The following is a 25,944-nucleotide window of genomic DNA, read 5'->3' on the forward strand; positions in this document are numbered from 1 at the left end:
CAGGCACTACTTGAGGATCCCGGAAGAGGGACAGTGCGCTTGCGGGGTGGGGGATACGCACCTTTCGTCCACTGTTTCCAATCGTGGGTTGGATGGGGGCGGTAATAACAGACATCGCCACGCCACATCCTCCCTGATGACACGGTACCGGAAGAGGGGCAGTGGCCATCTTTGTACCCTCGGCTCGACGCCGTTCTCTCTCCCTCCTCTGTGACCCTGATTGGTGCCTGCTTTGTCAATTGGACCATAAAAAGGGGAGGTTCCCGCCAGGATGACGCCACCCCCAGACAAAGGCATCCGCCGAAAGGTGCGTCAGGTTCTGGCATCTCTACTCCACTCTGTAGGGCCTCTTGTATGTCCTTTTCAGTCCTGTGGCAATTTTGACTGGATACGTTATTGGTTGTTGCCAATGCCCTATCCCTTGCTGTGCACATATGCACTTTTCTGCTTCCATGTCATTAAAATTGGTATTATACATTGACAGTAGTAAATCTCTACATATGTGCTAGGTACGGTCAGTGGCCTCCCATTCATGCCTATATTCACGTCTGTATACTTTTATTTATGCATGTACATGCCTTGACTTTATCACATCCTGTCCTGCATAGGCCGACGCCATGTTCTTTACATTGTGTGACTCGTCTTTTAAAGTTTTGTATCTATCCCACAATAAAGTGATTTTTTTTGACAAATTATGAACTTTTGTGCTAGTATTGACCTTTTGGTTGTAGGTTTATCCATGTTTTTGGTCAATACACCAAGCCACACTTGGTCTATATGTTTGGATGTCTCTACTTAGATACACGTGAACTTTTTTCTTTATTATTACTTTTGGATACAGATTGTATTTTTGTATCTTGAGACAGTCCTCTAGTTCCCTATATGTACAGATAGTTTGTGTTTTCCCTCAGATAGGGCAGCTTAAAACCTGGTGACAGTAACTTTAAACATTACAAAGGGGCAACTGAAATCAACAGTCCTGCATGTAGAGGCCAGGTCATTTAAAGGGTGGGGGGGGGGGGGGCATCTAGGCTATGGCTGTTAACTCTGGCTAATAAAGGGGATCCTGAACAACCCTCTATTACATCCATATGCTATAATAGGGTATATGGAAATTGGTTGGCCAGACAACCACTGTGTTTTTGGGATTGCAGAAGACGACCAGAGAATGTGCAGATAATGCCTTGGTCAGATTTGAATGAAGAACCCCAGTGCTGCAAGGCGTGCTCTAATCTTTGTTCAACTTTCTTCAGGAATAGAAGGTAAACACATTGTTCTGAATAGGTTTACTGAGCCAACAGACACTTTAAATAGAAAGAATAACCCTTGCATTGTCAATATTTTTATTCAATAGATTTTTATTTGAATTTTTCAACACAAATACAAGAAACATAAATGGGAAGATCTCTAAACATTTCGAGATCTGTCTTACTCTCTATAATGCAAACACGCAACCACCAGTTAACAATGCCTCCATTAAAACTTGCCCCTGGTTAGATCCAACCTTATACATTACTTGAAATATCTAGATTGTAACCACTTATCCCACAGCTGTTTAATGCGTTGCTGTGTGTGAGCTTGAGATAATAATGTCATTTCATAATGACATTGCATATTCACCCTTTGAATAACTTCTCTAATATTCGGATACTCTGGAGACTTCCATGTCCGAGCTATAGTTAGTCTAGTAGCAATTAAAATATGATGAATAACTACTCTCTTGTCCGGTGGGATGCCCTCTAATGTGATATCTAATATAGCTAGGGAGGGGTTACTCTCAACCCGGAATTCTAATATTTCTGAAATTAAGCTAAATGTGTCCAACCAGATTGGAGCTATATTTGGGCATGACCACCACATGTGTATTAAAGAGCCTATGAGTCCGCATCCTCTCCAGCACAATCTAGAGGTTCCTTGGGTACTGTGTGCTACCCTAGTTGGAGTAAGATACCATCTAAGATGGATTTTTTTCATTAATTCCGTGTGATTCACACATTTGGATAATTTAGACGACCAACATGACGCTTTAATCCACTGCTCAGTGGAGTAGGAAGTCCCCAGTTCTCCTTCCCATTTTGTCATATATGCTGCCTTCCCTGTTTTCCCCATCTGAATAATAAGATCATAACTACATGTCATCCCTTTTACCACTCCTGACTCCGCCCACATAAACCTGTGAAAGGAATTAAAACTATCTGTTGTCGGTTGGATTTTTACTGACTGCATGAGATGTCTGATTTGAAGATACTGGAAGAAAAAACTAGAGGAAATATTATGGGTTTTTGAAATATATTCGAAAGATTTGAACGTGTCCCCTTCGTAAAAGTCCGATATCCATTCAATCCCAGCTTCCACCCAAGGGGTAAACAAAATATGAGGAAGAAATAATGCGAGAACTTGGGTTGGGATTTTAGTTTTTGGCACTTGAATCCATTTTTCATTACATACATATTTACTCCACACCTGAAGAGAATCTGCCATTGATCGCAAAGGCATGGGTGGAGCTTTAGCTCCCAGATATACAGCCATCATAAAATGTTTCATTAAGAACTTAGGGAACATTGCGTCCTCTATTTGAGACCATAATGGGTGCTCATTGGAAAACCAACTTGGTTTCATCTGATCCATTATAGCCGCTACATTGTAGGCTTTTAAGTTTGGCACGCCCAAACCTCCATATTTCCCTCTCTGAAACAGTAAGTGTTTAGCTACTCTTGCTCTCTTATTGTTCCAAATGAATCTCATAATTACTGTTTGTAATCTGGACAATAATGAGGTCGATATTAAATAGGGTAACGTCCTGCAGTAGTATAGGTATTTGGGCAATAGTAACATTTTTACTATATTAATCCTGGCCATCCAAGATAGTTGAAATTTATCCAATCTATTGCATTCTTTCGTTATTTGAGATATGAGCGTCATGTAGTTTTTATTCATAACCATAGATGGGTGAGGAGTCAACATTATACCCAGATATGATATTCCCTCGTTCGCCCATATGAAATTAAAGCTAGAGAGAAGTGGTTTCATTATTGGAGGAATATGAATGGGCACATTGTCAATATTTTTATTAGCAGCAGTGAACCGGTTTATGAATTCTTTCATTTACCAATGCTTAAATGAACACATCTCCAGGTCACACATTTCTTCTGTCATATTGAGATATGCAAGGACATAGAGAGAACTGCAGTTAATTACAAACAGGCCGCTCCAATAGGATTGCCTCGTGAATGCCGACATATCAGGTGAGAATCACATGACAAGCCTAATCTCAATGAACATTCAGGAATACAAAATAATCTGTTCTATACAGGTCATGTGAGAATTTACCTGTCACAAGAGAGACCGTTGCTGTTTATAAGGGCACGTGACCACCCAGTCTGTTAAATTCACCTTTTGCGGGAGATCACTTATCCCTATTCACATTCTATTTCATCAAGCGCAATTGAAGTAAATATGCCAGTCTCGCTGTATAAGGTATTGTGCAGGAAAAGAACAGAAGCAGAATTTGTTTATTCTGAATTTAAAAAGTATTGTATGAGCAAACAGCACTGTAAACGTCAAGATCTCCACTGTCACCTTTGTAGGTCTTATGTCTACAATCAGGTCAGATAAAATACCTTGCAAATCGGTATAGGGCAACCTATAAATTATACTTTTAGGGCCCTTTCACGCTGCATTTGCTTTGTAAATTTAACGTATGCGTAGAGGAAACTCTGGTTGAATACATCAAATGTACCCATAAGGTCCCATTAAACCGACAAAGGCCAAGAAAGTGTCCTTTTGGCCTCCGTCAGGCGGTGTAAGTTGCGTATACCGTTATTGTGCAAGGTGGAATAGCATAGTCAACTATGCTATTCTATCCAGAGGCATCCAGTAAAAAAAAAAAAAAAGTATATGTTTAACGGCTGTCATAGTAGCTTTTGGATGATTTATGCCAGTGCACCATTAAACGTATTTATGTTGGGAAACACCAGTGATGTAACAGTGGGATACGTCGCTGCTCTTTTTGTCTGTGGCATAGCCCTGGAGTCCTCCTGACCTATACTTCAGATGGAAGGCTCAAAAATAGTGTGAAAAGAGCCGAATACAAAATCTAAAAAACAAGTACATTGATGCATCAACATACCCAGGGCTGGGTGGTCCACGGTGCAGAACTACTTCCACAAATATTCGGAATGAATGGATAATCAGAAAGCAAGCTTAATTGGGATCGCATTAAGCAGACAACAAATAAAGCAAGACTACACTTCGTATAAAAATATCTACACTTTATCCATCTCAGAAGTTATGTTTGGTGGAAATAAAAAGGATAAAAATTATACATAAAATACACAAAAATAATCTATGCTTTAGTGTTGTGTGGCAGCCAGTAGCAGATGAAAGTTGGATCTACTAAGTGTCACATGTCGAACACAGCACTTCATCAGACCGGTGAGGGAACACGGAATTGTCTGTGCAGGAGCAGAGGGGATTTGAAAGGCGAGTATGTGACAATTATTAAATATTTTAAGCCATTTGCATTCTATATTATGTTTTTTCAAAACGTTGGGAAAACCCTATAGGCTAAGTTCACACACAGTGGATTTGCTACGTAAAATTGACACAGAAAGGCACAGGAAAAATTGTGCGCATTTTCTTGCAGAAAAATAGCGGCGTGTGTAGAAATAAATAAATACACTATACTTACCTTCCTTGGCAATGCTTTTCTAATTCAATTTCTGCTGGAAAAATTTCCACGGCAGGTGGATACGTTTTGTTCAAATCTCATGCACTTTGCAGCTATTGTATTCCGCTGCGAATTTTCCAATTGCAAATGTGGACGCAAATCCACTCCATAACCACCTATTATGCCTCGTTACTAGCTAGAGTGGATAACTGATGCCAGAACGTTTAAATGTGAACTTGCACCGTGCTCATGAGTTTCAAGCAATGTCCGCAATAATGCTTTTTGACCAGGGTAAAAAGTTTTACATAAAACTATAGAAATTGCAGTATTTTCTTTACAACTGCCTAAAAATGTTGCACAAGAAAGAATGCTTTAAAAAAATAGAAGTGTTAATATTTTCTTTTTATCAATTAACAAAATACAAAGTGGATGAATGGAAGAGAAATCTAAATCAATATTTGGTGTGACCACCCTTTGCAAAACAACATAAATTCTTCGAGGTACACTAGCACAAAGTCATGGATTTTGTAGGTTTATAGTCAGATGTATGATTATCAATTATACCAAACAGGTGATAATCATAATTTTCATATGTAGGTTGAAACACAGTCCTTAACTGTAACAGAAACATCTGTGTAGGAGGCTTCAAACTGGGTGAGGAATAGCCAAGCTCTGCAGTAAGGTCGTGGAAGACAGTTCCATGACACAGGTCCACCATGGCAGGACTGAGCACAGCAACAAGGCACAAGGTAGTTATACTGCATTAGCAAGTTCTCTCCCAGGCAAAGATTTCAAAGCAGACTGGGGTTTCAAGATGTGCTGTTCACGCTCTTTTGAAGTAGCACAAAGAAATGGGCAACATTGAGGACCATAGACGCAATGAACGGGCAAGGAAACTTAGTGCAGCAGATCAAAGACACATCGTGTTTCCCTTCGAAATTGGAAGATGTCCAGCAGTGCCATCAGCTTAGAACTAGCAGAAACCAGTGGGACCCAGTCTGTTTGGAGAAGTCTGGCCAGAAGTGGTCTTCATGGAAGAATTGTGGCCAAAAAGTCATACATTCAGCAGGGAAACAAGGCCAAGCAACTCAACTATGCACAAAAACATAGGAACTGGGGTGCAGAAATATGGCAGCAAGTGCTCTGGACTAATGACTCAAAATGTGAAATATATGGCTGCAACAGAAGGTAGTTTGTTCGTCAAGGGTCAGTAGAGTGGTACAATAATGAGTGTTCAAGGCAACAGTGAAGCATGGTGAATGTTCCTTGCAAGTTTAGGGCTGAATTTCACCAAATGGAGTTCGGGATTTGGTCAGCGTTAATGGTGTCCTCAATGATGAGAAATACAGGCCGACACTTATCCATCATGTAATACCATCTGGGAGGCGTCTAAATTTATTCTGCAACTGGACAACGACCCCAAACATTCAGTCAATGTCATTAACAACTATCTTCAGCGTAAAGAACCACCTGATCTCAACATCATTGAGTCTTTCTGGGATTACATGAAAATACAGAAGGATTTGAGGAAGCCTACATCCACAGAAGATCTGTGGTTCTCCAAGATGTTTGGAACAACCTCCCTGCAGAGTCCCGTCAAAATCTGTATGCAAGTGTACCTAGCAGAATTGATGCTGGTTTGAAGGCAAAGGGTGGTCACACAAAATATTGATTTGATTTAGATTTATTTTTTGTTCATTTACTTTGCATTTTCTTAATTGATCAAAACGATTAACACTTTTTTTTTTTTTTTAAAGCATTCTTACTTTGTAGCATTTTTTCACAACTGCCTTAAATTTTTGCACAGTACTGTATCTAATATAAAATCTATATAAACTCTACAAGACACGGTCAATTAACCTTGGGTAGCGTAGTGTTCTATTGTAATGATGAAAAGCTAACTGTTACGATGTGTGGGTATGTGGACCCACTGGGCCGCACTGCCGTAGCGGGACAGCAGCTGGCCAAACAACAGTGTACCAAGTATATACAAAGTCCAGCACAAGGGTACCTGTAATAGTCCAGACAGTGGCAGCAGCTTAGGCACAAATGGGATCTTGACGGCAGATGATGCAAAGCGTGGCAGATGACACCAGACGTGGTGTAACACAGCACACGTGGTAAATGGCACAACACGACTCCAACACTATAGAGGACACAGGAACAAATACAGCACGGGACACGGGATACAGGTAGCAGGGCACGGGAAATGGATACGAATAAGGGACCATTTGCAAGACTAACAGAGGAATACAAACAATGCTCAGGCAAGGAGTGAAGGGGCAGGGCCCTTTTTATAGTCCAGGGTGATCTGGGATTAGTTAATTCTTAACATGTGCATGCTGGCTCTTTAATGCCGGGAATGAGCTCATTCGTGCACCCTAGTGGTCACTGCAGGACAGGACTGCCGCATGTACTGGCATCTTCGGGGAAGGAAGACGTCGGCAGGATGAAAGGGGTCTGCGACTGTGGCCGTTACACTAACCTTTATCTACTTTTATCCATGAACTAGATCTTATAAGAAAAAGAAAAACCCCATCAGGCTTCACTTGTATTTTGCGAATGATAAATTCTATGTGCTCTGATAGTCAGGAAGGTTTTCATTCAAACGCCACTTGTGTGGAACAGCTGGATTTAGGATTCCTCTAATGCGCAATAGTGGTTCTGGCTCTGCCCCAAAATATTGTTATGCAGTCATGTATAGTGGGTGGTAAACGGTCTTCCAGATCTGGTGCTAATGGGATCGTGAACGCCAAATGTGGCACTGCATGCAGGCTGCTTTACTAGCTAATGTACAACGAGAAAAATCCTTGTAAGGAAGTATCAACGATAATGGAGATTGCTCGCTACATTGCTGCTTTTTTCAATGCCAGTTCATTACATTTTATAATAAAAATGTGACCATGACAACAAAATTGCTCATTCCACTACAGATTTTTTTTTATGCCATATTTATTAAATGTAGGTTTGCTGCAATATAGAAGGATAATCGGTAATAATTCAAAATACTAAATTATTGCATGCTAAAAATGATCATACAAGTCAAGCATAGAGCAATTGTTGGATCTTATACATACCACACAAGATGATATTTACAGGCACAATGAAAAATCACCATGAAAATAGTCATAGAAAACAACTCCAAGAGAAGAGTTGACCGGTAGCGCCCTCTACTGGGAATATTCAAAAGACAAATATTTTGGAAAGGGCAAAAGTACCTTGTGATCCAGATATTTCAACCACATGTATTTAACTTCTTAAGAGCCAGTATAATGTTGGACTTTAGGATCAATAGTTTTTGTATTTATCAAGTTTTCAATGATTTTTTAGTGTTGTTTAGTGGGAAAAGGAGTACATTTGCGTTACTATTTATACTATAGGAAAAATAAAGCTTGTGGAAAAAAAATCTAACACTTTCCATTTTCCTTTTACACCTTTTGCTAAACACTATAAAGAAGTCTAAATTTACCCCAATATTCACGCAGCTTCATGTTGAGATGTAGCTCTTATCCTCTATACATTTAAGAATGTTCTGCAACCAAAGTCTATAGTAAAATATAAAATGAACTACATGCAACTGCGGTTTAGTTTTTGGCGTTTTTTTAGGTCATTTTGTGCTCAGTGGCATTTTTTTCCCAAACGCAGCATGTTATGCATGTACATAATGTACGCTAAATGAAAAACGGCATAAAAAAAAAAAGCATGTTAAATTTACTAACACTTTTAAGCACTTTAAAAATTGCCAGAAAATGACTGTGTGAGATAATAAAGACTGTATTTTTAATTGTGAGATGAGCACATCTACCTGCATAATTGTTCACTTGTCACTTACAATGGAATGGAATAGATTTGGTGTTCGTGAACACTGCCTAGGTGCAATCATAAGCTAAAAATGTTCCGCTCCTCATAATAAAATGCCTCCTCTTTCCCCTACTACTGCAGGATATACGAATTATATGAAATTGGGATTTAAATACATTTTCCTGAATAATGGCTAAAATATTTTACAGTATACGTAGAAGAAACGGCAGCACTCAGGGATCCCAAAAACGTGTCCGTCTTTACTCATCAAGCCTAAAACACTTGCAACGTTGTTGGTTCTTTATCAAGCACATCCTTGATAAAGACCCAACATGGGTTGAAACGTTGCAAGTGTTCATGCTTGATGAATAAAGACCGACACGCTTTTGGGATCCCCGAGTGCTGCCGTTTCTTCTACGTATACGGAATACAAGTGGTCTCCTCTGGACCTGGGACATTTTTGCTGCGTGCACCACCCAACATTGGGAAGTTGTTCTCTACTGCTAGTGATACTAGTTTGGTTGTGCTTCTGATTTCCTGAAATCTAAAATATTTTACATATACAATCATTTCTAGAAAGAGTGGAGCAGTAAACCTACTTCGCTCTTATTCAGTTGTTAAACTCGTCCGAGTTAAGTGTGTGAAAACTGAAGATGTTGCATCAGTTTTTTCTGCGATTACTTTCAGTTTGAGTTGTTTTTTTGAGTCCGGATGGCATCAGTTTGCCATCGGTTTCTTAAAAACCGTGAAGAAAAAAAAAAAACCCGGAAGAACGTCCACAATTGTCCCAACCCACTGAAAACACCTCCAGATGTGAAAATGGTTTGTCTGAATGAGCTCTTAAGCCTCTTTTATACTGGTGTACTTGGTATTCAGTTTATATAGAAAAAGGTACAGATTGTTATTTTATGGAAGTGTTCTCAAGTCTGAGTTTGTGCACGGATATTTTCCCATGCACAGTGCGGATCAACATGTTCCATTGCATGCACAATGTATTCCCTCATAGAAGAACCATTTCTAGTGCTACGGGGAGGGAATACAGTGAGTTATACAGCACCCATACTGAGCACTAGTTTACAGTATGGGGCGTCACTAGAGACTGTTCTGCAGACCGAAATTCACATGCAAGCGTGAATGAGGTCTTAAACACATGTTAAAACTTTTGTCAAGACACATTCACAAAATAACTAACAAACATATTGAATTATGCCACTGAGATTTCTGGGAAGTGGGCTGTCTCTGATGTTAAATGTTGGTCCTTGCTAAGCCTCTTCATAGAACAATGCACTTACATTTAGCTAATAGTAGGAAAGAAATTGTCCATTTAGATAGTTCGAACTTCCAGTACCGGCAGCTGTCCAACCGGGGGAATGATATATTCTTCCTCTCGCAGTAGACGCAGGAATAACCTCCCTGTATCATAGGGCCATCTATAAATGTGGGTATTTTTCAGCCAGTTAGGCACATGCTCCTAAAGAACCAAGCAAAAAAGGTAAGTGTCAATATGATCAGTTTTATAAATAGGGTGGACATGGAGTTAAACATTGTGTATTTGCTAGCCAACAGTGGTAGCTATGAAATAAAGCAGAACTTCTTTTGTTGGCCAGTTTTCAATATAGACCCTTGTGGCGGATATATGTGGCGGATATATGCAGAACAGGTATATTTTCTTTTTGATAGTATGCAGACTGGTGAACAGCCGAGTGTCCTGTTCTTTAAGCAAGTATATAAATTATGATCATACTATTTTATTGTGAAATGAATACGTGTTGCTGCTATCATCAACATTTTCATGACAGGAGGGTAACACTCTTTCCATGCTTGCTGGTTACTACTCTTGCCTACAGAACATGTATATGATTAAGAATTCAAATCCTTGTATTGAAATGCTCAACATCACTGACTATCGTTATCTTGGGTTAGGGTTATCACAAAGAAGACGGGAGGGTGAAGAAAGGACAATGGACTCTGCTCGCCAGTCAAGCTCTAAAGGCCCTTTTACAGGGGCCAATTATCAGGCAAACGATCGTTCATATAACACTTGTTGCCGATAATTGCCGTGTGTAAAACAGGGGAACGATCAGCAGATGAACAAGAAAATGCTCAATCATCTGCTGATCGTATCATTTTAAAAAAGTAAAATATTATCGTTATCGGCAGCATATCTCCCTGTGTAATCGGAGACGTGCTGCCGGCACAGGACAGGCCGTGTAATAGGCCCTGAAGGCCTTAAACGGCGTTTCACGCAACTGACACACGCTCATTGAAAAAAACATGGACATGTGAATAGCCTTATTGAAATGCATTGGTCAATGTGCTGTCAGTTACTTAAATGGACAGCACACGGATGTGACATACGCTCGTGTGAATTAGGCCTTAAATATGGAATCAATATGCCTCTCTATGGAAACACCGAGCCCAAATCTGATTGTAAGCCAAAAGGTTCTACTACCTCGCTGGAAGCCAATGCATCAGCTAGGGTTAATAATCACACATTTAATAAAATGATCTGCTGATTTAGGTCTTCTACTTTGAACTTACCTCTGTCGCATTTGGGAAAAGTACAGGAATGAATCTGAAGTTCATGCTTCCCTGTTTTATGAACTCCATCTGCATCTGCAATAACAAGTAAAACTTACATTAAAGGGGTTGTCCGAGATAAAATGACTGTGTGTTAATGCTTTTAATTTATTAATGTAAATACATTTGTAATATACTTACATTTTCCAAAGTGGCCCCGTTTCCAGATCCTGCCATGGGGTACTTGACGGGTGACGTCACTCTCTGGCCGCTGTGTTGATCTTCAATTCTTTTCTGGGTATACGACACGTCACTTGTGACGTGCCGTGTGTGGGCTGTTCTGTTGTACAGTCTGTAACGCACATGCGCGGTCCCTGCTGTTCTCGAGATAACAGCAGGGACCACGCATGCGCGTTACGGGCGAACAGAACAACCCACACACGGCACATCACAAGTGACGTGTCGTATACCCAGAAAAGAATTGAAGATCAACACAGCGGCCAGAGAGTGACGTCACCCGTCAAGTACCCCACGGCAGGATCTGGAAACGGGGCCACTTTGGAAACTGTAAGTATATTACAAATGTATTTATATTAATAAATTACAAGCATTAACACAGTCATTTTATCTCAGAAAACCCCTTTAAGGCATGCAATGAAATACAAGTGAAGTAATTCTTAAATGTAATGATTTTTATCATCATGATAGACTGCTTGCTTATAGTGAACAGTGGCCAGTGAGCCATTGCTTTGAAGAACTGAAGATCTGGGACATGCATACAGAATATTACAACAGCCTGTTGTTGGCAACAGCATCATCTGTCAGTTTATTCCGATGATCTTCTGATGGTAATATAATATATATACATATACACACACACACTCATATAATTGATAAGGTCGCAAAGCACCAATGTGAAAACATGATTGGTTATATATCATGTTCTTTGTCTTCTCTCTCTGCTTTCTGCATTGCTTTTTTAGCAACCCAGACTCCAAAAATGCCGCCTGCCTTGTTATTCGGCAGAATATGTGCAAACAATCTATAGGTCACTCCGTTTTGAGAAACAGGTATAGTTGGAAAACAGCTGCATTTTTAACAACTTGATAAGACGAAAACACAAGGAATTATTTTTTTTAAATTGAAGGTGGGAATGCTTTAGTAAATGCTGAGAAAGTGACTGAACCTATACCATTACAAGATTGATTTCCACCTAGAACATCTACAATGCCGTAGCCATTTTTTAGTCAAACTTGCTGTGTACATTACTGTAGAGAATTCTGTTACTTGGTTATCTCAGGACTAAGAGAATCGTTATTCATTCTGTAGGCTGGAATACAAGGAGATAAGACTCCTCCTGTCAGACACTAAAGAATTGTCTATGTGGCCTGGACTGTAAAATGGCACCTGCACGGATTCTTTGCCTTAGTTTAGGGGTCAGATCTCATAGTTTGGCCTTATCCTATTACTTGACCATCAGATCCAGAGGTTAATGTAGATCATTTTCTGCATGTTAAGCTGGCCATAGACATTCGATCGAAATCTAGCACTGGATGTTCCTCCCAATACCACTACATGGTATTCTGACAAACATCGTAATGTACAGTTTTTTTACCACCCTGGAGGCAGGGCAAGTGTCAAAAGCATGGCTATCATTTAGATGAATAATCAAATTGTCTGCTTCGGAGAGAACTCCTTTCAGATTGAAGCCGATGCCGGGAGAAGACATGACAGCCAGACATTTTCCAGGAGAAATAAAGTGCTACATGGTGGCCCTTACAAAAAAGCTCCCCGTTCTAAAACATAGGAGGTCCAGAGTGGTAGACCCCACTCTCATGGCCATAGGGCCTACAGACTTGGGTTGTCTTCATGAGACAACCTCATTTAGAGATAAAATAACCCACCAAAACTCCTATACGTTTTGCTTATTTGTGAACATATGAGGTCGGCTGTTACTTACCATTCTGTGAATGTATCGTGCGTGTAGACCATGATCATCACTAACATGAATCAAGTCCATTTCAACATCCTTTTTGTACTGTGGGCTGATCGCTATGATGATCATCACACTTATCTATTCAATTACAAAAATTGGACAAGATTTTCATGTTGCATTACACCATTTTATTGTACACAGAAAAAAAACAAAGCTCAATCTATAGTGGAAATACATGGCCACTCCTGGCTGGCATAGATTTTGTTCAGTGGTGCACGGACAGCTAAAGCTTCGACAAATGTATTAAGAGGTGTGTGCCTCTTTTCTTTTTAAAATTAAACCTGGTGCAGTAGATCTTCCCTTAAGAACCTGATTTATTAAAACTGTCTAAGAGCAGTTGCACACGACAGTGCCACTCAGGCCGTTTTTCATGGCATCCGAGTGGCACCCAATAGCTTTTACAGACCCATTCACTTTAGGGGGTAAATGGGGTCCGTGAAAACTGATCCGATTCTCCGATCCATGGAAAGATAGGACATGTCCTAGCTTTCCACGGATCAGACAGGATCCGGCAGGCACACACTGCTGTGTGCATGAGGCATAAGAGTAAAACTGGCTTTGATTGGTTGCTATGGGCAATAGAGCGCTTATTAAAATTAAAGCTGCATTGTGATAGGCTTCTATAGGCAAGAAGGCCAGTTTTGTTGTTAGACAGTTTTGATAAATGAGGCCTTAAAAGGGGGTTTTCCCCTCAAAGAAAATGTATCACCTATCCAAAAGGATAAATGTAAGATTAGGGACACCACCAGTGGGACCCCCAAGGATCACTAGAATGTGGGCCCTCCTCACTGCACGATCACCGCGAGCAGGATTTTAAATAAAGCAGATGTTGCATGTGCGCTGCTACTTGTATTTAATGTCTATAGGGCTGACGGAATCAACAGAGTTTAGTGTTTGGCGGTTTACGTCAGCGCCATAGACATTGAATGGAGCGGACATGCTCAACTGCTGCTCCATTTCCATCTCCAGCCCAAATACTACAAATATTATAAAAAGTATTCACCTCCCCTGCAATTTCCTATGTTTTATTGGGTAACAGCATAAATCTAGCGATGACTTCGGTCTACTTCATTGGTTAAGAGGTTACGTACTTACATCACTGAGATATCTCTCCATCCACCTAATTATGTCCATTCCCCGAATTGATCCCTCAAAAATGTCAATCTAAAGATTAAAAAAAAGTGACAATATAGATGAGGCAAATGAAAAATGCAAACAATCGAATAGGTAAAGGGGTAGCCGTTGGTGGAAAAGATAACCCCTGAGGTGTTTAGTAGTGGCTTAAACCCCTCTTTCCATTAAAATAAGCATACTCGGCGGAGTATGTTTGTTAGTGGGGTGGTTGGGAGAGAAAGCTGTTGACCGCTATCTATGTGTATGGGCAGTTTTTAGAAAATAGATTTTAGTGATTTGCTTCACACTAATATATTGCTTCTCTTTTGGAACTCACTTCTGCTTAACCCCCTTCCCGGCATTTGATGTATACTCACGTCATAGAAGGGTGGGGGGGGGGGTGTGTGTATGGAGCGGGCTCACGGGCTGATCCTGCTCCATACAATGTGGGTGTCAGCTGTATGATACAACCCAACCGACACTTCACTAACGCGCTAGAGCGTGAGCCCGCTCAATTAACCCTTTAGATGCCGCAGTCAATAGCGACCACAGCATTTAAAGCCTTAGAAAGAGGGGGGCGATACCCTTTGACGCCATTGTGGGGTGCCGATGATTGTTATGACAGTCTGGTGGCCTAATGAAGGTCTGCCATCTTTGTGCTCCTATAAAGCCTGTCATAAAGCCTATATACTGCAACACATTAGTATTATAGCATATAGGGCCAGCGATCCAGGTTCACTAGAATCGCTGTTTCAAGACCCCTGGGGGGGGGGGGGGGTACTAATAAAAGAAAGTTAAAAAGGAAACCTTTTCCCATTTCCCCCGTAAAGCATTGTAAAAAAATAAACATAATTGGTATTGCAGTGTCCCTAAAACGTCTGAACGCTTACAAGATATTATTTAACACGCATGGTGAATGCCGTATAAAAAGTAAAACACCAGAATCGCTGTGTTTTAGTCACCTCATCGCCCACAAGAAAAATGGAATAAAAAGTGATCAAAAACTTAAAAACCATTAAAAATGACAGTTCGGCCCGCAAAAAAATATGTGCTTACACAGCTCAAATTGATGGAAAAATAAAAAAAAGTTATGGCTCTCAGAATTTGGCAGATCCAAATAAAGAAGAGAAACCACTGCAGAACTCCAGTAGAAAAGTTTGTCTTTATTTCACCAACACATCACCTGCAATGTTTCAACCCTTACAGGGTGTTTGATGCTTGACAAAGACCCTATGAGGGTTGAAATGTTACAGGTGATGTGTTGGTGAAATAAAACAAACTTTTCTACTGGTCTGGGGTTATCCTCTGCGAGCACCCCCCTGAAGTTGGGATTTTTATGTGGTCTGGATGGTTTGACTGCTGGCTGTGCTGCTGTTATTTATTTTCCCTCTCAGAATTCGGTGACACAAAATAAATGTTATTTTTTGCAGTTAATTTTTTCCTTACTATATACATTTTGTATCGCCGTGATTGTATTGACCCGCAGAATAAAAGTTGACATGTAGTTTTAATTGCACGGTGAATGCCGTTAAAACGAAGCACAAAACAACATTGGAGGAATCAATGTTTTTTTTCCATTTTCCACCCCACAATAAATTTTTTACCATTTCCTAGTACATTATATGCTACAACAAATGGTGCCATGAAAAACTACAACTCGTCTCACAAAAAGCAAGCCCTTATAGGGCTATATCGAGGAAAAAATAAAAATGTTACGGCTTTTGGAAGGTGGGGAGGAAAAAAATGATATCTGAAAAATGGCTGCAGTGGAAAGGGGTTGTCCAAATTAGAAAACCCCTTTTCACACACCTTATTAGGTAAATCTGATTTAATAGAGTGGGTCCCCTGTTAATGGTTCTCATCCCTTGACCAGAGTGGAGAGTAGTTACAATGTCTCTTGCTCTGGAGGATCTGTCTTGTCCTGCGTTACAAGGAAACCATTGATATGAACGTGCCTGTTTTGTAATGCTTCATTTCACCTGTGGTGGAGCTGCAGGGAACACTTGCTGACAGGTTTACATACAGATTACAGCTGTAGGGGGGGGGCACTATGTGATCTGCTTATTGTCCAGGGATCCTTCTTAATAAGCAGGTGTTGTCAAAAGCGGAGAACCCCTTTAACGTTTAGCATAGCGTTATTTGTGGCGATTCTCATAATAGGGTTTAATATATAATGATGTAGGTCTCCGCATCAGCCGAGAAGGGGGTTGGATTAGAAAACTAACAGAGGCAGACTGCCAGCCCCTTCATACACATCATCGACACACAGGGATGGAGAGGAAACTCCCTGCCACCTGAGGCTGTGATGGCCTAAGGCAGGACCTAATATGATGCCGCCAGAGTTAGGCTGTGTTCACACGACCTATTTTCAGACGTAAACGAGGCGTATTATGCCTCGTTTTACGTCTGAAAATAGGGCTACAATACGTCGGCAAACATCTGCCCATTCATTTGAATGGGTTTGCTGAAGTACTGTACAGACAACCTGTCATTTACGCGTCGTCGTTTGACAGCTGTCAAACGACGACGCGTAAAAATACAGCCTCGTCAAAAGAAGTGCAGGACACTTCTTTCAGACGTAATTTGAGCTGTTCTTCATTGAACTCAATGAAGCACAGCTCAAAATTTACAGCTGTCAGAGAAGCCTCGCAAAATGCGAGGAGGAGCAATTACGGCTGAAACGAGGCAGCTGTTTTCTCCTGAAAACAGTCTGTCATTTCAGCCGTAAAAGCCTGCTACCGTGTGCACATACCCTAAGACTGACAGGCATAATACCCTGCAATACATAAGTATTGAAGGTATTATAACAGCGATCGGACAATTGGACCTTCAAGTCCTTAGTGGGACTAGAAAAAAAAAAAAAAAAAGGAAGAATTTCAAGTACTACAATTAAATTTTAAAAAAAGAATATCACCCTTTTTCCCTTATCAAGTCCTTTATTATTAGAAAAAAAATTCAAAAAAATAAATAAACTGTACATAATTGGTATTGCCACATCTGTAACGGCCTGAGCTATAAAAATGTTATGTTAGTTATCCTGCACAGTGAAAGCCATAAACAGAAATAAACAATACCAGAATCGCTATTTTTTTCGTCACCTTGCCTTACAAAAATTGGAATAAAAAGTGATCAAAAAGTCGAGTGTATCCAAAAACGGTACCAATAAAAACATCGCTCGTCCAGCAAAAAAACAAGCCCTTATACAGCTCTGTCAATGAAAGTTATGGTTCTCAGAACATGGCGACTGAAAAAAATAAATTTTTACAAAAGTAATTTTATTGTGCAAATAATTGTAAAACATAAAAGCGCTATGAATAAGGTATCTCCATAAACTTTTACGCTTCTCAAAAAAAATAGAATAAAAAGCGATCAAAAAGTTTAGTGTACCCAAAAATGGTGCAGATAAAAACTACAGGATTGTCCCGCAAAAAAAAAAAAAAAGCCCTCACACCGCTCTGTCATGTTATGGCTCTCTGAATAGGACGACACAAAATGTGCAGAGTGTGTTCCAAAAGGAGGATAAGATTGGGCACCATTTATTAGTGCGACACAGACCACAGAACTGTGGATTATTATTTATTTACCCCATTATTTTGCCCTCTTATTATACCCAGATGTATTCAGCACAGTTTACATATGCCCCCACATTATAAACTGAAATACCAGCATAACCCCAAACTGAACTACTACCAAGCAATATCTCCAAAAGCCAAATGGCACTCCCTCCCTTCTGAACCCTACAGCGTTCCCAAACAGCAGTTTACGACCACATATATGGCATTGCCATACATGGGAGAAACCACTTAACAGTTTAGGAGGTACTTGTCTTCAGTGGCGCAAGCTAGATATAACATATTGTGCACTAAAATGGCATATCAGCAGAAAATCCACTGCGCATTATTTTCTAGTAAAAGTATAGTATTGGGTGAAAATACTCATTGCACCACTTAAACGCCTTAAGGGGTATATTTAAAAAAAATGGGGTAACTTCTTGGGGGTTTGTTTTACTACTTGACCTCAGAGCCCTGCAATTAGGGCCAATGCTGTGAAAAACCACCAAAATAGACCTCAAATGCGCATGGTGTTCTTTCACTCCTAAACCCTGTCATACGTCCAGGCTAATGATAAACGCCTTGAGGGGTGTAATTTCCAAAATGGGGTCACTTCTCGGGGCTTTCCACTATTCCCTGGTACTTCAGGGGCCTAGCAAATGCACATGGCACCCCGAACACCTATCAAGCAAAATCTGCACTCCTAAAGCCAAATGGCGCCCCTTCCCTTCTGAGCCCTGCCGTGTGCCCAAACAGCAGTTTAGGGCTACATATGGGGAATTGCTGTACTCAGGAGGTACGGAGTAACAAATTGTGTGGTGTTTTTGCCCAAATTAAAAAAATTGGCGATAAAACGACAGTTTTGGGAAAAATTACAATTTGTCATTTTCACTGCCTAATTCTTACAAAATCTATGAAACACCTGTTGGGTCAAAATGTTCACTACCCCCTAAATGAATGCCCTGAGGGGTGTAGTTTCCAAAATGGAGTCACTTCTCAAGGGTTTTTACTCTACTGATACCTCAGGGACTCTGCAAATGCGATGTGGCGCCTAATAACCAATCCAGCAAAATCTGCATAACAAACTGCGCTCCTGCCATTCTGAGCCCTGCTGTGTGTCCAAACAGCAGTTTATGACCACACATAGAGGATGGGATTAATAGCACTATTTCTATTTTTGCAGAGGACACCAAGCTATGTAATATGGTTCAGTATATGGAAGAGGTTTGTGAATTGCAAGCGGATTTAAACAAACTAAGTGTTTGGGCATCCAGTTGGCAAATGAAGTTTAATGTAGATAAATGTAAAGTTATGCATCTGTGTACCAACAACCTGCATGCATCATATGTCCTAGTGGTGGGGGGGGGGGGGGGCTACACTGGGGGAGTCACTTGTTGAGAAGGATCTGGGTGTACTTGTAAATCATAAACTAAATAACAGCATGCAATGTCAATCAGCTGCTTCAAAGGCCAGCAAGATATTGTCGTGTATCAAAAGAGGCATGGACTCGAGGGACAGGGATGTAATACTACCACTTTACAAAGCATTAGTGAGGCCTCATCTAGAATATGCAGTTCAGTTCTGGGCTCCAGTTCACAGAAAGGATGCCCTGGAGTTGGAAAAAATACAAAGAAGAGCAACGAAGCTAATAAGGGGCATGGAGAATCTAAGTTATGAGGAAAGATTAAAAGAATTAAACCTATTTAGCATTGAAAAAAAGACGACTAAGGGGGACATGATAAATTTATATAAATATATTAATGGCACATACAAAGAACATGGTGAAATCCTGTTCCATGTAAAACCCCCTCAAAAAACAAGGGGGCACACCCTCTGTCTGGCGAAAAAAAAAAAAAGGTCAAACCTGCAGAGGCGACAAGCCTTCTTTACTGTGAATCTATGGAATATTCTACCGCAGGAGCTGGTCACAGCAGGGACAGTAGATGGCTTTAAAAAAGGCTTATCCAAAGCAGAAAATTACCACAGCATTGGACCACAAGTGGGTGCACGCCTCAATAGGACCGGATCCGCGGTCCCCGATATCAGATAGACAAAATAGACGAGGAGACAGCACTTCCAACATAGCATGCTTGAGAAAGGTCCTATTGGACTGAAACATCGCACGGGTGATTAAAAAGCTGACATGTTGGAAGTGCTGTCTCCTCGTCTATTTTGTCTATTTAAAGAAGGCTTAGGCGTCATGCACACGACCGTAGCCATGTACACGGCCGTGATTTTCAGGTCGGCCGGCCACGGAGTGTCAGCCGCGAGCTGCCCGCAAATCGCGGGCGGTGCACATGGCCGCGGCCATTATATTCAATGAGCCTGGGCTCCGGGGCCAAGCACGGGATGAACGGGGCCGCAATTCTCCCGTGGATTTTTGGGGGAATTGCGGCCGCAAAAGCACGTTCGTGTGCATGGGGTCTTAGATAATTTCCTAGAACAAAAAAATATTAGCTCCTATGTGTAGAAATTTTTACCTTCCCTTTTCCCATCCCTTGGTTGAACTTGATGGACAAGTGTCTTTTTTCAACCGTACTAACTTTGTAACTATATAATATGGGGTATTATCGTACTTGAGAGAAATTACTTTACAAATGTTGGGGTGCTTTTTCTCCTATCTTTGTGAAAATGAAAAAATCTGAGCGAAAACTACTTTTTGTGTGAAAGAATTTATATTTTGATTGTTACGGCCTAATAAAATGCTCACTATACCCTTAGATTAATTTCTTGGGAAGGGTGTAGTTTCCAAATTGGTGTCTTTTTGGGGGTGTTTCCTTTGTTTTGGCACCACAAGACCACTTCAAACCTGACATGGTGCCTAAAATATAGTCTAATAAAAAGTAGGCCCCAATCCACTAGGTGCTCCTTTGATTCTGAGGCTGTGCTTAGTAAATTATCGCACTAGAACCACATGTTGGATATTTATAACAACTATAGAATCTGGGCAATAAATATTAAGTTGCGTTTCTCTGGTAAATCCTTCTGTGTTACAGAAAAAAAATTGATTAAAATAGAATTTCTTAAAAAAAAATATATATATTTTTTGTTAATTTCACCTCCACTTTGCTTTAGGCGTTTCACAGGAATTAAAGTGTTAAGAAACTTTCTAAATGCTGTTTTGATTACTTTTAGGGGTGCAGTATGGTGTGTTTTATGGGGGTTTCTAATATATATGTATAGACCCCTCAAAGCTACTTCAGAAATATAAAAACATGCTTTTGAAAATTTCTTAAAAATGGGAAAAAAATGCTGCTAAAGTTCTAAGCCTTGTAACGTCCTAGAAAAATAAAATAATGTTCAAAAAACAATTCTTACATAAGGTAGACATATGGGAAATGTTAACTAGTAACTACTTTGTGTTGTATTACTAGGTCTTACAAGCAGATACATTCACATTTAGGAAAATTGACATTTTTCCTAATTTCCAAATTTTCTCTAAATGTAGGTGTTTTTCACAAATAAACACTAAAAAGGCGACCAAATTGTACCACTAACATAAAATACAATATGTCAGGAGAACACATTCTCAGAATCGCTTGGCTAAATAATAGCATTCCAGAGTTATTACCAGATAAAGTGACACGTCAGATTTAAATAATGGTGTCTGAGCTTTAAAGCCCAGACTAGGCTGCGCCATTAAGGGGTTAATCTATCACAGCTAACAGAAAAGAGACAAGGTATGGAAAATATATAGAGAATATCTGATGTTTCAGACCTGAAAGTTTAAATTCTATGAACTATAATGTGGCAATATACTGTAGTTTGAAGCTGTAATACTACTCACTGTTGTCTTGAATCCATTGGAGCACAAAAGATTTCCCAGTTGTATAACTGAATCTGCAGCATCTAAGGAATATGTTATGAAGACTCTTCCTGCAAAAAGCAGCAAAGAATATACGTTACAGATGCAACTTGCTGCAGCGTGATATTACACAACAAAAGTTAGGGAAAAGCCATTGAAAAAGTAAAGTTAAAGATTCCTGCCAGAGTGTATTTATTGTGTTAGGCTTCTTTCCCACTGGCGTTGCCATCAGTTTACCTCTCTTCCGTCAGAGGAAGAGAGGATCGATACATTAACCCCTTAGTGACCAACAATACGCCTTTTCACGTTCGACACTAAGGGGCCTTAGGCTAGGCTGATGCCTTTTCACGTGAGCCTAGTCTAAGTCCTGCACGGGTCTCCCGTGCAGGCAGGAGCCGGGGCTCTGCTGTCTGATGACAGCTGAGCTCCTGCTCCAACGCCCGCGATCGAAGTTTACTTCGATCGCGGCCGTTTAACCCGTTAAATGCCGCCAATAGCGACCGCAGCATTTAACTTGTTTACAGAGGGAGTGAGCTCCCTCTGTCACCCATCGGCGGCCCGCAAATGCAATCGCGGGTCTCCGATGGGTTGTCATGGCAGCCGGGGGCTTGATAAAAGCCCCCAGGTCTGCCCTGGACATATGCCTGTTGGGACGCGCTGGAGGAACGTCCTAACAGATTGCCTGTCAGATTTACACTGACAGTCAATAATGGTCTGGTATACGAAGTATACCAAAGCATTATATCAGCGATCTGAAGATCGCACAGTAAAGTCCCCTAGTGGGACTAATGAAATAAATAATAAATGTGAAATAAAGATTAATAAAAATTACAGTAAAAAAATAAATAAAACCATTTTTTTCCATAAAAAGTGGTTTTATTTAGTAAAAGTGTAAAAAATAAATGTACACATATATGGTATCGCCGCGACCGTAATGACTCCATTAATAAAGTTAATATGTAATTTAAACCTCAAGGTGAACACCGTAAAAAAAAAACCTGCAAAAAACAATGGCGAAATTGCAATTTTTTTCCATTGCCCCCCAAAAAAAGTCATAATAAAAATTAATCAATAAGTCCCATGCACCCCAAAACAGTACCAATCAAAACTATGTCTCGTCCCGCAGAAAACAAGCCCAAAAAATAACTACATTGATGGAAAATTACAAAGTTACGGCTCTTGGAAAGAGACGATGCAAAAACAAATAATTTTAGTTCAAAAGTGTTTTTATTGTGCAAAAGTCGTAAAACATAAAAAACCTCTACATATGTGGTATCGCCGTAATCGTACCGACCCATAGAATAAAGGTAACATGTTATTTACGTCGCATAGTGAACGGCGTCAATTTAAAAACGCATAGAACAATGGCGGAATTTCAGGTTTTTTTTTATAATCCCCCCAAAAAAAGTTAATAAAAGTTAATTCAAAAAATTATATGTACCCAAAAATGGTGCTATTAAAAAGTACAACTAATCCCGCAAAAAACAAGTCCTCATACAGCTATGTAGACGAAAAAATAAAAAAAGTTATAGCTCTTTGAATGCGACTATAGAAAAACGAATAAAATAGCTTGGTCATTAGGGCCTAAAACGGAAAGCACCGGTTCCGTTAGAATTACCAATGATTTCAATGGTAATACTTTTGTATCAATTGCTTTCAGTTTGTCTCCGTTCGCTAGGTTTTCGTTTTTTTTTTTAATGGAAACAAAAGTTCTGCAGACTACACTTTTCTTTCCGTTTCGAAAAAACGGAAACCGCGAACGGAGACAAACGATACGAAAGAATTACCATTGTATAGAAATACAGTGGTTATAAAAAGTCAACACACCCCTGTTAAAATGCCATGTTACAAAATCAGTCCAAGATGAACCCTTTCAGAACTTTTCCCACCTTTAACGTCACCTATAACCTGCAGAATTTTATTGGAAAACAAACTGAAATCTTTTCCAAATTTTTTTTTTTCTATTGTAAATACATCGAATGTAGAAAATTTTGGCTTATAAGTGGAGAGATCATGGAGTTGTTACGTGGCCACATGAAGTACCGCAGGACACAATGTTAGGACTTCTAACAGTGCAGACAGTGTGGAACCATGCGACCATAAAAATGCCCGTAATTACGGGCCCATAGACTTTTATTGGCCATGGGTAACTTCCCGTTTGCGTACGGGAAGGTGCCCGGGCCGTTGAAAAATATAGAACATGTCCTATTTCTAGCCGTAATTACGGCACGGGCAGACCCATAGAAGTCTACGTGGCTACGTGTGTGCACCCATAATTACAGGAGCGTTGCTAGGTGACGTCAGGGGATTTAAATTTATTATTTTTTTAAATTGTTTTTATTTATCACAAGTTTGCGACAAACATACAAACATGTTTGTTTCCATTTTTCCTTAGATATATTTTCCTTTTTTTAAAAATATGGATTTTTTCTTTTTTTTTTTTTACACAATATGGAAGCCCAATATGTTCTGAGAAAAACAAGACCAAATACATGTAGGTTGGAAAAATAATAGAACAACAATTTGCTTTTAAATTGGCACATGGCTAAAAACGTAAAGATGGGCCTGGTCAGGAAGTAAAGCTCCCGGATAGGAAGTGGTTAAATAACAGCAGCTGTGTACTGACTACTATTTAACGTGAGTTTAAATAGGATTGGCTAATTCTGAGCACAACCACATCCCCAATTATAATGGGGGTGTTTACACTTATGCAACCACATTATTGTAGTTTTGTTATTTTGATTTTTCCCCTCTAAATGATTTCAGTTTGTTTTTCAATGGAATTGTACATATTATGGGTCACATTTAAAAGGTGGAAAAAGTTCTGAAATTATTCATCTTGGACTGATTTTTTGACTTGACAAAAACCTGGCATTTTAACAAGGGTGTGTAGACATTTTATATCCACTGTATTTACTGAGCAATGCTTTCCGACGCTCTAGACCAGGTTGGTGTTCCAGAGTGGACAACAATCTCATGACAGTATATGGTGCTGCTATACCTTTTTTATAAATACCATGTGCTCATTGTATGGAAGGTAGTAACCCTTCCTCTCAAGTGGACCAAGTATGCCCAGTTTTTCAGAAGGCTGCATGTGACAGGAATAGTTTTGCATAATCTAAGAAGTAGGAGAGCACAAATGAGTGGTGTAATTCACGTACTTTAGTGTAAAGACTATTGCATCTTTATTTAAGTAATCTTTAGGTTATGCCCATGGTCGCTGACCACTGGCACGTCCCAGTTACCGACAGCCGCGACCACAGGACTGGATCTTCATGTCGGCGTGTCACTTCCGGCCTTAAAGGAATGCTTCAGTGAATGGGCTATCTCTGTCCGATACTATATAACCGCTGAGACTTCAAGTCGGAATCCCCCATGCGAAACAAATTGTCTTCTTTGTCCTGACTAAAATCGGTCAATCCTGTTTTGCTGGGCCTGCCTTGGCTTCATTTACACGCTCCGGTTCTCGACTGGAACGCCGGAGAGGTCCTCCAATGGGGCTCCAAGTGTCTCCACCGCTGCCTGCCACAAGTTCTTCCTATCCAGCCTTCTCTGCCTCAGTCACTCTCTAGACTACCTTTACATTATGCTGGCTTTGTGGACGTCTTCAGCAAAAAGGAAGGAGGTTCTTCCTCCTCACGATCCTACAATTGCCCAATAAAACTGCTTTCCCACGCCTCACCTCCTCGTGGACGGGTATATCTTCTCTCCTTGCCAGAGACCCAGGCCATGTTGGCTTACGTCAAGGAGAAGCTTGTGAGGGGGTTAATTCGGAAGTCTACTTCTCAAGTCGGAGCCGGGTTCCCGTATAGATTATCCCGGTCTTAACCAAATCACAGTCAAGAACAAGTACCCTTTGCTGCTAATCTTGGAGCTCTTTGATCATATACGTGGAGCCAAGATTTTTACTAAGCTGGACTTACATGGTCCAGATTCTTCAGGGTGAAGACCGCATTCAACATTCGAGACGGAAACTACCAGTATATTGTGATGCCCTTTGGTCTGTGTAACGCTCCAGCAGTATTCCAGGGATTCGTGAACTACATCTTCCAAGATCTCCTCTATGTCTGCGTGGTGGTGTATTTGGATAACATCCTAAACTACTCAACAGATCTGACAACGCATCGGAAGCATGTTTGTCAAGACCTGTTGCGGCTAAGGGAGAATAGTCTGTGTGCTAAACCAGAAAAATGCATCTTTGAGAAAAATTCTCTGCCTTTCCTGAGCTACATGGTCTCCCTTCGAGGTCTCAAAATGGACCCTAAGAAAGTGAAGTCTGTCTTAGAGTGTCCACGTCCTCAGGGCCTTCAGGCCATACAGCGTATTCTGGGATTCGCTAATTTCTACCGGCAGTTTATCCCAAACTTCTCATCGCTGACTGCTCCTATCTCTGCCCTTACTAAGAAGAGTAACTGCTAAAGTGTGGACCCTGGAGGCAGTCAGAATTTAACAGCCTCAAGAGTGCCTTCACTTTAGCCTCAATTCCCTA

At 40.4% G+C, this 25,944-nt stretch overlaps 1 protein-coding gene across 2 annotated transcripts in view; it reads right to left on the reverse strand.

The window, feature by feature from the left end:
* Positions 1 to 7,617: 7,617 nt before the first annotated feature.
* The window catches only part of TRAF3IP2 (TRAF3 interacting protein 2), a 45,741-nt gene continuing 27,414 nt past the window's right edge, over positions 7,618 to 25,944 (reverse strand). The window contains exons 5-9 of one of the 2 annotated variants that reach the window (XM_075862282.1): positions 21,438 to 21,526; positions 14,082 to 14,150; positions 12,951 to 13,064; positions 11,012 to 11,086; positions 8,856 to 9,941 (exon numbers count right to left, since the gene is read on the reverse strand). In XM_075862282.1, coding sequence (XP_075718397.1) covers positions 9,795 to 9,941; positions 11,012 to 11,086; positions 12,951 to 13,064; positions 14,082 to 14,150; positions 21,438 to 21,526 — 494 coding nt within the window. In that variant the 3' untranslated portion in view covers positions 8,856 to 9,794. Of the gene's footprint in view, positions 9,942 to 11,011; positions 11,087 to 12,950; positions 13,065 to 14,081; positions 14,151 to 21,437; positions 21,527 to 25,944 lie in introns of both variants that reach the window. The other variant, XM_075862283.1, reaches the window with a different exon arrangement.

The sequence above is a fragment of the Rhinoderma darwinii genome, chromosome 4, assembly GCF_050947455.1.
Source record: "Rhinoderma darwinii isolate aRhiDar2 chromosome 4, aRhiDar2.hap1, whole genome shotgun sequence".
Taxonomy (NCBI): Eukaryota; Metazoa; Chordata; class Amphibia; order Anura; family Rhinodermatidae; genus Rhinoderma; species Rhinoderma darwinii.